We start from the raw sequence: 12,058 nt of genomic DNA, 5'->3' as shown, positions 1-12,058 counted from the left end.
AGGCATTCATATTTATCTGGTTTTCAGGCACTTCCGTTTATTAAGTGACAGGTCGGACATATGAAAGCAGAAGTGAAAAACTCGCAATTGCATTAACTCAGATAGAAAGGCAGCATAAACTTGGACAGGATGACTTGGGTAATTTAATTGCTCATTAGGTGAATAAGAAAACACTTTTTTTGGAGGAATTTTAATTCAATAACATGTGTAGCAGGCAATTTAAAGGACATTTACGTTTTGTCCTCATTGAATAGCCTATTCCATATTTTGATACTATCTAAAGAAAGTGGTTGCACAAATTGGCAAACTACTTGTCTCAATGTCCTCATACCAAGTATTTTACGACATTGGCCTAATGTTTAAACCAGTAGCAAGTAAAAGTACATAAGTAGGCCAATTAGCTGCAAAATGTAGTTAAAGTATTGCAGTAAACGTAGTGGTTTGGTCCCTCTGACTAATATATTATTATATATGACATCATTTGATTATTAATACTGAAGCATCAGTGTGTAAGCAGCATGTCACTATTGTAACTACTGGAGGTGGAGCTAGTTTCAACTACTTTATATGAAGTTAGCTAGTTTAGTCCAGTGGTTCCCAACCTAGGGGTCGGGCCCCTCCTAAGGGTCACCAGAGAAATCTGAAGGGTCATGAGATGATTAATGGGAGAGGAAAGAAGAAAAAACAAAGTTCTGATACACAAATCTGTTTTCAATTTGGGGAATTTTTCTCTGGTCTTTAATTTTTGGTATAATATTGAATCATTTGAACATTTATTGAAATGAAACAATGTGAGAGGTTTAGAGGGAAAAATCACTATTGGTTGGAAACTACTGGTTTCATCTTTAACAATGTGTTGTATTTTAAAAGCTTGTTATATTATCCATCGTGTCAAATCTTCATCTGAAAAGTAACTAAAGCTGTTAAATAAATGTAGTGCAGTGGAAGTATAAAGCAGCATAAAATGGAAACCCTCAATAAAGTACAAGTACCCTTAAAATTGTACTTAAGTACAGTAATTGAGTAAATGTACTTGGTTACTCTGCAGGTTAAAACGCTTCCCGTAAATCCACGTGATTCCCTAAATTACAAAATCGTCGCTGACGCCGGACTTCCTATCACTTCACTTGCCCGCCTCATTTTAGACCGAATTGACCAATTGCAAAAGCTTTGAATGATTGACAGTCGGATTATCGAATCACCTGCTAGCTTTTAACATGACTCACTGGACAAACCCACCGATGTCCCACCCAGCTTTGACTCCCGGTTCCCGGACTCTGCAGCTACCTGCCCGCCACGCAGTAGCAGCCACCCACCAAAGAGTCAGTCCGGTCGGCTGGGACTCCAATTAAACTGCCGGGAAGACTACACGGACAGGCGGGTCACCAGAGTAGTCGATCTGAACAAGCTTGTCTGATTACATTTGCATGGAAGCGGACGGTTTCGTGTCCCGGCGAACGTCCGTGGAAACACCGGGCGTCGACAGCCGCGTTACAGGAGCTACAGCCGGCGCAGAGATCCGATGGCTGGGTGGCAGGCTCATGGGCGCCTCGGGAGGATTTGTTGGGGCTCTTTCGCCGAGAATGTCAGGGGAGCAGGACTTTGCCCCGGTGTTGCATCGAGCAACTCAGGAGACCTCGACCTCTGCTGAGCCAGAAATAGACTATGAAGGGCTGCCTCAGGGAGCCGCCACCAGCACACACATGCTGGCAGGAGCCGTGGCTGGAATCATGGAGCACTGCCTTATGTACCCCATCGATTGTGTCAAGGTATCAGGGCATAAAAAAACACAACATACCGCTTTGTTTGAAACATATTCAGGCCCAGTTTCTGTCACAGGAAACGCCGCCACTGGTTGCATAAAACCTCTAGCTAACCTAGGCCTGAAAACAAGCCTGAGCTCGGTTAGGCTACAAGCTAACAGGAGTAACCTTTCTATCAGAGGTCAGTTAACTAACTAATGTTACTTAAATAGCTAACATCGCAACACGCGGTGGTCAATGTGAAAATGTACACACGAGTGGGTTTGTATACCTCATTTCAGTTTAATTTTGCTATATATTACTGTAATCATGTGTATATAACGTTTGCGTCTCCTCTCGCTAACTTACATAAACTAGCATACTAGCTAAAGCGGCAGTTGCCCTTTTTAGCTATAATGCATCCATTATCGGACACGCATTTAACTTATATTTTTCTCCTGTTTCGCTATCAAGTGGAATGATAAACTATACTTATCACCACGGTGTTGTCTTTAAACAGTCCGTGGGACCACATATGCAACATTTTGTAAACCAACAGAAGTTGTTTGCAGCTCTTATTCAATTGGTTATGGACACGTATCACTCACAGTTGATAGGGACATAATTGCTAATATTTGTGTTATTCTTAGCCCCAGGCCTTTGATGCTTGCACTTTTGTAAACAAATAAATGTAGGGGGATATTAGTAAAATAGGCCAGGAGAATCATGATCAAGAATTTAGCATTAGCTGTGTGACAATGGAAACAGTGTTTCCTCGGACCAAATAAATCAGCATAGGCGTTATAAACAACAGTGTTAGTCTGCGGTTTGTTTATTATCGTAGATAAGTCACTGATAAATTAACGTGGAGACAAAACTACCAGAGCACATCTTGTGAGAAAGTTCATTGTCAAGAGGTAGAAGTGGGTAATAATTAACACAAGTGGGTCATCAATCTCTAGATCAACAGGGAAACAGCCCAGATGAATTAATTATTGAAAATGAAACACTTTGGCAGAAGGATGTATAGTAATATTACAGCTGTTTTTAACAATCAGACATGCATTAATTGTAAACCATGACATAACTAGTCTTGCTCTTACCTAGCTACATAAATCCCTGTTAAGGTAAATACTTCTTTCCAACAGTGGATATTCATTATTAACCCTGTTAATACTGACTTGCCTGCTAAAGAGTGTTTTGAACTTGATACTCGACTACATAACTACACTATATGTGAAGAGCATGTTAAAAGTTTGACAGCTGTGTCTGGGATCCGTCTGAAACAGATCTCTGTAATCTGACCTTAACCCCCTCGGTGGTCACGACTCTATATTCCAGTTACACATTACAACCATCACTAACCAGGATTATGTAATGCTCTTAAACTGGGAAAGAGACAAACGTAAGCATGTGCAGAATATCAGTATGCATACAAAATTCACTTTATTTAGATTGTGGTGTTGATGGATACTGTTTTGCACCACACAACAAATTGAGGCACTACTTATAAGTGATAGAAATCATTTAAAAAAATAAAAAAAAAACATTTGTATACAGTGGTGAGAAAAGGAGCGTCCTCTGAAAACAAAAAGATCTCTAGGGGGAAAAAAAGTTTTGCTTATGTTTATTGGTTTATGTTTATCATTTCCTGTTGAACAAAAAGCAAAAGAACATTAATTTCCTGTCCAAAACTGCAAAAGCATGCTCTCAAGATACAATACAGACAAGGAAGTTTTAGTTTGGAATTGCGACACAACTTCTCCTATTCTGCTGCTGGTTTTATCAAATGAGAAACTTATTTTTTTTAGGGGCTTGAATATGAACAACTCTCCTCAGACCATGTCGTTGATTCAGCTACTCGATCCCAAACCAAACCAAAGTTGTGGTCATGAAGATGATCCGGACTGTTATGTTCCTCCATATTGTATCAGAGAGATAAAGAAGGTGCAGTTCTCAGTGGTTTCATTGTGCAGCGTTTTCAATCATACAAAGCTCTTGTTTACAACAAATTCCTTGATGATGAGGTTTTCCGATTCATAGCGTTTTTTGTTTTTTTTTGGCAGAACAATTGACCCCCGGTCACCTGATTGGCAACATCAGTTTCTATTGCAAAGCATTGCATCAGACACATATCATGAACAGTAGATTTGCATCTGAAAATATCATTTGGACTCTCCGGGACAGAGTCACTCATAAATACAAGTAAAAGATGCTGATTATTCTTATTTGGCATATTATAAGAGGCATAAATCTTCATTATAAATGGTCACACAGTGATTATAACTTATATAACTTAATTCCATTGGTAGATATGTGACGGCCAGGAAGGATCATTTTATGTCGAAGCAGCTTTCCAAACACAAATTGTTGACGTCTGTTCCTCATTCTTATGAAGCTTTGAGCAAAAGTTAAGCTCGACTCGAGACTAAACCAGCACCCTACAATCTATTCTCAAGTAATACTCCCACACGTTACAAAATCTCTAAACCAACAAGAAAGCAGTTTTGTTCAGTGGAGTACTGAAAAGGAAAAACGTGGCTATTTTTTTTTTTAATGTTTCTGTCCCTCTGTGATCTATATTGTTTCAGCCACACATTCAAAGTAGAAGGAGGAAATGAATTAAGGGTTTTTTTTGTTGTTTTTTTTTAGCTCAAGGAAATCAGTTTGGTTTTTACGGCAATGTTCTGCGGACAGCTTCCTCTTCACTGAGGTTTGTTTTCACAATCTTGAGTTTCCTGTTGCAGTCAAAGCAGGTTGCTCAATGTTTTTTATCTACTAGTGTGAACGGCGCTTCGGTTCATCTATTTCCTCATCGCAGGCACACACTCACCTGAAGCTTATAACACTAAGCCGTAAAGACCCGTCTCACAGGTCTGTTCTAACTGAAAGTTTCATTTCCTTCGCACTCTCGTGATCACACCCGACGGTGTTGTCGAGTACATCGCTACGGCGCTAACCGAGAACATCAACCACTGGATGTGATCAGAAAGATTTCCAGCTGGTTTTAAGTTGCTTCTCTCATCAGGAGGAGTTGAGAGTGTTTCATTAGGTCCAGATGCTATTCAAACACTTAATGAGGCTCAAAAGCTGCTAATATAAATTAGAGACAGAGCCTGTATAACTTAAAATAAATACAAATATCAGCGCGTATCAGACAGCATATACGCTGATACTGATGTATGAGGTATAGGCCAGAAATATGAGCGGGGCTGTAATGCATAGCAGCATGTGTCACATGAGTGAGTGACTTTATGGTGATCGCCTTATCAGCTGTTGTTTGTACTCATGATTTCTCTGACAAATCCAGCTTTAAAATAGGACCAGGTGGGTTTTTTTTGTGTTTTAATTAGCGTACTTCCCCACTTATCCAAATAAGGTACATGGATCTGTCAGGAGACTGGACAGTTAGTGTCTAGTAAGTCATTTGGATTGTTTCAGACTCTCTCCCCCCCAGTATCAAAGCTCACTACATTCACAGCAGCCATAGTGGGATAATGGAGGTCATCTATTGTATTTTTTTCCTCCACTGACACCTGATTCTTTTTGGTTTTGGTGAAACTGTCTCAGTCTGTGTTGCTTTTGGATTAAACAATCTTACCAGGCTCCAAAAACTGAAAGAAAAGGGGGGGGAAAACACCAACCTAGACTTGAATGCACTGCTCATATTGTGGATGACTGTGCACATTCCAACAGAGTTATAATTTCCCAGAAGCACACAAGAGCGGGAATTTCCATTAAAGCCTCCAGGAGGCAGACGCGCTCCCCCTACTCTGCTGTCAATATTTACCCTTGAGGGGAGGGTGTCGACTACGACGATACACTTATTGCATGTGAGGAAAAATTTCAGGATTGCGCCATCTTTGTCTGGAGTTTTGTTCATTCCTCTGGTGTTCTGTCACTTTTAGTCAGCCGTGCGCAGTGCTGCTTATCTATGAGTAATGCGAGTGGCAGACTCGAGTGTTTTGATTTGCACCGCTTCCTAGCTAAACGCAGCACTCAGTCCTGTGTTGGGGTTTGTGGTCGGCGACTTGAATGCAGTTGTTTCTATCTGATTTTCTTTTTTTTTTTAAAGTCGGAGGTGCCGTCACCTTAAATGAACTGGAGATGAATTCGGTGTGATTGAGACAACAATCTCTTGTGGTTAAAAACATAATAATCACAATTTATTGATATCTTTCTATTGTAACAGTGAATATTAGAAACATCTCTCAATAGGTCTTTTATTAAATGTTTGCACTTTGTTCTTAATCAATCGTGGTTGTTATTATATCATCAGGACAGTTAACACCTTGTCCACTGAGCTGATATTTGCCTCCATATTTCAGTTATGCTGACAGTATAAATAATTGTCAGCATTTTAAGTTGCTTGTACACATCAAATACATGTATAAAAATGTTTATATTCCCCTTTTCTGTGCAATCAGGAATTGTGACTAATAAAACGATCATCAATGAAAATAATCAGGATTGTTTGTTCATCTCAACTCAGACTCGCATGCAGAGCCTGCATCCTGAGCCCGGAGCGCGCTACCGCAACGTGATGGACGCCCTGCGGCAGATTGTGCGGACCGAGGGCGTGTGGCGGCCGATCAGAGGCGTGAACGTGCTGGCGGTGGGGGCGGGACCTGCCCACGCTCTCTACTTCGCCTGCTACGAAAAGATCAAGTTCTCGCTCAGCGACGCAATCCACCCCGGCACCAACAGCCACTTTGCAAACGGTAAATCTTACTTTTCATTCATGACGCTTAAATTTTGTCGTAACTTACTTTATTAAAATATTAATCCAACCTATTGAATAAAGAAATGAATGAAAAGAGAGGGACAAATGGATGGAAGGGAGCAAACTAAAGGCTAAAAAAACCACTTCCTCTCTGTGGCTTTAACTTCCTCTCTGCTGTTCTCTGTGTTCTTCAGGAGTGGCGGGCTGCATGGCCACAGTGATCCACGACGCCATCATGAACCCAGCTGAAGGTAAAACAACCTTTGAGCTTATGTCAGTTCACCTGACAGACACACACACATACACTAGTCGCAGTTCTATTTATAGACGTTCTCAACCTCCCTTTTTAAGACCATTACAGAAAATCCCCCTTATGTGCACTTCTATTGTCAGAGCACATGGTGGAGCCATAGACTCATCCATGTGACTGGAAGAACTGTGAACTGCAACCCAAATGTTGCTGCACCAAACACACCAGTCTATTATTCACATAAATACATTGAAATATGCAGGATAAGTACAGTAGAGGAAGATGATTGATGGATAATAAGACTAGCAGCACACTATAATGAACTGAGGCATCTTATTTAATGGGTCTAATTGTGGCAACATGCTTTTCCCCCCCCTGATATTAAAGACTTAAGCTTTGTGTTAGCTTTGCTAATTAATTATTAATTGATGACTAATTGTTTTTAGTTCATTTTTGTAATGTGTTCTTCCCTGTATCACTGTCAACATAGATTGTATTAAGAAACAGTTGTTTTTTTGTTTTTTTGAGGGGGTGTTTTGCCTCTCGGATACCTACCCACTTCCTCTCCAGTGTTCCTGCCGCCCTCCCAGTTCCTCTTTTCAGTCACCGGTCTGGATCTTAGCGTGTGAAATATAGTCTTGTTAATTCCTTCTCCATTTTTTTTCACGTCCAGTTATGAAACAACGTATGCAGATGTTCAACTCACCTTATCGAGGCGTGCTGGACTGTATGGGCTCCATGTTGAGGCACGAGGGTTTGGCGGCTTTTTACCGCAGCTACACCACCCAGCTGACCATGAACGTGCCATTCCAGGCACTCCACTTCATGACCTACGAGTACCTCCAGGAGCTCCTCAACCCCCACAGACAGTACAACCCTTCCTCTCACGTTGTGTCAGGCGCACTGGCGGGAGCCCTGGCCGCCGCCGCCACCACACCCCTCGATGTCTGCAAGACCCTCCTCAACACGCAGGAGGCTCAAGCTATTCACGTGATCCAAGCCGAGGCAGCGACGGCAACCGGAGCGGTCGGAGCAGCAGCAGCAGCAGCCGCCGCCTCGTCGCCCGGCAGCCGCCACATCTCTGGTCTGGGCGAGGCTTTTCGGACGGTGTACAGGATGGGAGGCGTGCCGGCCTTCTTCAAGGGCGTCCAAGCCCGTGTCATTTACCAGATGCCCTCCACAGCCATCAGCTGGTCCGTCTACGAGTTCTTCAAATACATCATCACCAAGCGCCAGCACGAGAAACGGCTGCGCGGAGACCGTGATGGAGACAAGTAAACACCTAGCAACGGGATCGGGTATCAACAACACAAAGGTTTATTGCACCTTACCAATTACTGGTATCGGTATTGATTTCCAGGCATCAGAAGCTCTAGAATTTTATATTCGTTGAGTGAAAAAAATCATCTTTTCATCTTGTTTACTGAGATCAATTAAACGCGGTCGGTTCTAGTTCATAGCAGGTGAGGACAAGTACAGTTATTAGGATACAACTTGTCTTGAATACTTCTACACGAGACATGGGGGTTGAAGAAATGTCAAACTATACCCATCGGTAAGAAAAGGGTCTGCTTCGGGTTCCCTGAACTCGCCCTACTGAATTCTGATGCTTTAACTACAGTTCTTACAGTGTTACACTTGACAAACTGCTTTCAAAAAGCATATTATTTAAGGAAGATAACATATTGTTAAGTCTATTTGAATTCAGCCCTTTTTGAACCATGAAATTCTCACTTCCCTTCGACCACCTACAGAGCAGTTTAGAAGCATTTGGACTGTTTTGTCTCCAGCACTTGAAGACGCTTTGTCTATGAGGTTTTAAGTGCTGACTTGAAGCTTTAGTTTGACTGTTTATTCACATCTTAGAAACTGTAACTGTAGATGTAGCATTTTTATACATCCCCCCCCTTAAGGATATATAAAGGGCTAAGAGTCCTCTACGGTTGACCCAATATGGATGAGGAAAACCCTCAAGTACCCTTAAATTTGAAAGTCAGCACTTTAACCTCAAAGTCGCTGTTTCATTTCAAGTCCAGTGTGTCGGAGCCAAATCTAAAATCTTTCCAAATACTCAAGAACTGCACTGTAAACTGGTTCAACACCCCCCACCCCCCCCCCCTCCTCTCTTAACTGCACATTGCACTTCTGGAAAGTATTACTACCATATTGCCTGCTGACCACAGGGGGGCGCACTGCTCAACCTTCAAACTTATAACTGGTGGACAAATAGCTATTACATCAAGGGAGAGGCATGAGGTTACAGAATCCTTATCAAGATCAGTTTTTGAATACTTGTGCTGGTGTTCAGTAACATTTCTCTCAGAGCAAGAAAGAAACATTTTAAGATCATTTTGTTTTTTTTTAAGTAAAAACAAGAAATTTGATTAAATACATAACGTTCCTCCATAATCCATCAGCCCTGTGAGACTTGAGGAACACATAGCCTGTAAGTTATCTCCTCATGTGTTGTTTTTTTTTTTTTTTTTTTTTGGAAAGTCAGAATCAGTTTTGGATTGAAAATACTCAATTATACAACACCTGAGTGGAAAATGAGTGAGTGAGTGAGTGTGTGTGAGAGTGAGAGAGAGAGAGAGAGAGAGAGTGTGAGTGTGTGTGTGTTACAGTGGTCGAGTGAATGGTAATTCAGTTTCATAGCATTCAGCAGTGACTCTGACCAGATTTGATCACAACAAAGCCTCACTGTGCAATAAACCGTTTGTATTGTCCTTCAAAGGAAAAACACACAGTTACACAAAGTACATTTCTGCTTGAATGGAAAATTTAGGGGCGTTTTCAGACCTTTTTTTCGTCCGGTTGAATCAGGCCCCCATGGTGTGGTTTCTTTGGGCAGATTCGAACACAGCAATCGTACTCGGACGCCAACCAAAACAACCGTACCGAAACCCTTTTGAGGAAGTGGTCTAATTTCGTCAGTCCCAGACTAACTCTGGAGTGGTTGGTTTGCTGTGGGGGATGTGATCCCACAGTGATCTGACCCATCTACTAGGCTGGAAGCTGGAGATGAGCAAAAATAATAATAGTTGCTAGCAGCTAGTCGGAGAATGAACTGAGGTCTGGACTAGCTCATAAAAAAAAAAAGTGCACTGCATTTTTATATTTGGCAGATAAGACCTTCTTCCTGTGTTTATGTTCTCACATATCTGACCAATGAGCAGCTTTCAGTGATGCATTTTGGTTCACTTGGATTTAACTCTGTGTTTAAAAGAAACCGAACAAAAGGGGGGGAAGCAAGCACGGATTCGGACCAGAGCAAACGAGCTATAGGTTTGAAAACGCCCTCAGTCAGTAAGATTTCTTTTGAAGGACAAAATAAAAAGAGGAAACAGTATCTTTTCACTAGCCAAGCGCTTTAAAACCCACGCACACAATGAAGGCTGCACATCGTCTCTGGATAAGAGTCATTAGAGTGGCGAACGTATCACCGATAGGCTTATAGATTGATGCTGGTAGATTCTTTTTTTTTTTTGTTCTAAAACAATATATCCATCATATGGAAGATGCCACATGCCGCACTCTGAAACCCTCAGTGCTAGCAAAAATAATGCTACGCCTTTTAAAAAGTAAGAGTCCTTGGTTGGCAAAACTGGAAATGTTAATATTTCCAACATAAAAGTATTTTTCCATAGTCCATATGTAGGGGTTTTTTGGAACAAGAATCATTTATTACAAACAATTTAAAAAAAGGCAAGAGTGTTCATCTTTAGACAATCACTTTTTTTGTTTAGTTTTATTTTGTTCTCTTAAAACCGCACAGCATCCTAGCACCTAATAGCAACTTTGTGTAATACTTAGGGTGGAAAAAGCAACTCTGACAGTGAAACAAGTGGAGAGAATAAAGTTCTTACTACACATGCCTTCAGTTAGCCGCCATACATCCAACGCACAACTACTACAAAGAAATCCTCATATATATAGATAGAATAATGTGTTTTTGAAGCCATAAAACAGGAAAAAATTGTATATAATATATCTAAATATGGGTAACTATACAGACGGGCTACAAATTAATGGTAAAACCAACATAAAGTGTTTTAGTAAGGCCACCAGAACAGCTTTAATGTGCTTTGGCATTGGTTCTACACCATTCTTCCCTCATTTGGTGTTTTGATGATGATGATGGTGGAGAGCGCTGTCTTACACATCGGTCCAAAAATCTCCCCGTAGGTGTTCGATGATGTCTTTCCCATAGATCTAAATGCAGATGTCGCTGTTCCTATTGAAACACTAGCCAGTTGAGCCGTCTTTGTGACTGAAGCTCCCGCCATCCGTGCCACAACAGTGAACCCGCTTTCAAAGTCCAATCATACTACAGAGCACGATCGGGTGTTAATTACTTATTTGTACCATGCGGTATATCTATCTGTGTGGAAGCATCTGCATTCCTTAATGTTTCTCCGTTCATTTGTTTCCGGTTTTTCCTTTTTAATTTGTCACCCGTCTGTAGATAAAACCCAAAATCTAACCAGCTAAGTTTTGAAGTTAACTTGTATGTTGAACTATATAAATATCAGAAGTGTACAAGTTTTATCAAGACCACGCTGTTAAAAAAAAAAAATGCAGGTTTTTGTAGAAAGCGCACAAAATACTCATCTGGAAAGTAGCAAAAAAAAGGAAAAACCTGGATTACTTCATATTCAGACAAGACCATATGTGTGAGGAAAAAAATGAAATGGGGGGGTTAAAGGTATTTAAAAATGTTTGTAGGAGTGTTCCTCGTGTTATGCCAAGTTTCAAGATTGGGAAACCAAAGACTGAGCAATAGAGAGAAAACAGGAGAGGAACTGGTGGTCTGTCAGATGACGACACTAATGTGAAATGCTTGAGCACTGTTTGAAAGCGACACCTGTATTTTGTGAATTGTAAATAAAACTCGCTAAGGCAGCTCCTCGCAGAAGCAGGGTCTTCTCTTGGTGCTGACTCTCCAAGCGCTGAGAGAACTTAAACTGGTCCTCTTGTCTTACTTTTTCTAACCCTCCTTTCTTTCAGCAGGTTGTACAGTTAAAAAAAAAAATTTCAGTGATACTTTTGTCCGAAGTACAGTAGTGTTCATTCGGGATTTCTGCCATTAGACAACATCTTTTGTGGGGACATAATGTGCTTTTTTGGATTTACTGTAATTTACAATCAGTGTAATGTTGGATTTTCATGTTAAAGTTCCAAAACTTAAAGAAAATGTTTGTAAAAATGCTCCACTCACATTTTGTGGATCGGATTCGGGCTCTACCATGTAGAGATAGATCAAGAAAGTTTATATTTTAAGTAAAGAATGAGAAAAAGGAGTGAAATCCGGTTTGTTTACGTAGCCTATATAAGCTTCCTGCA

The 12,058-nt window shown here is 40.9% G+C and overlaps 1 protein-coding gene across 1 annotated transcript; it reads left to right on the top strand.

Moving 5' to 3' along the window:
- Positions 1-1,238: 1,238 nt before the first annotated feature.
- On the top strand, positions 1,239-11,679 carry LOC121912908 (mitoferrin-2-like). Its single transcript, XM_042435451.1, has 4 exons — positions 1,239-1,769; positions 6,235-6,463; positions 6,660-6,716; positions 7,389-11,679. Exons 1-4 carry the CDS (start codon positions 1,428-1,430, stop codon positions 7,991-7,993), a joined length of 1,233 nt encoding a protein of 410 aa, XP_042291385.1. The 5' UTR covers positions 1,239-1,427; the 3' UTR covers positions 7,994-11,679.
- Positions 11,680-12,058: the final 379 nt, after the last annotated feature.

Source organism: Thunnus maccoyii, chromosome 2 (assembly GCF_910596095.1).
Source record: "Thunnus maccoyii chromosome 2, fThuMac1.1, whole genome shotgun sequence".
Classification (NCBI taxonomy): domain Eukaryota; kingdom Metazoa; phylum Chordata; class Actinopteri; order Scombriformes; family Scombridae; genus Thunnus; species Thunnus maccoyii.
This window is presented reverse-complemented; position numbering and strand designations above follow the sequence as displayed.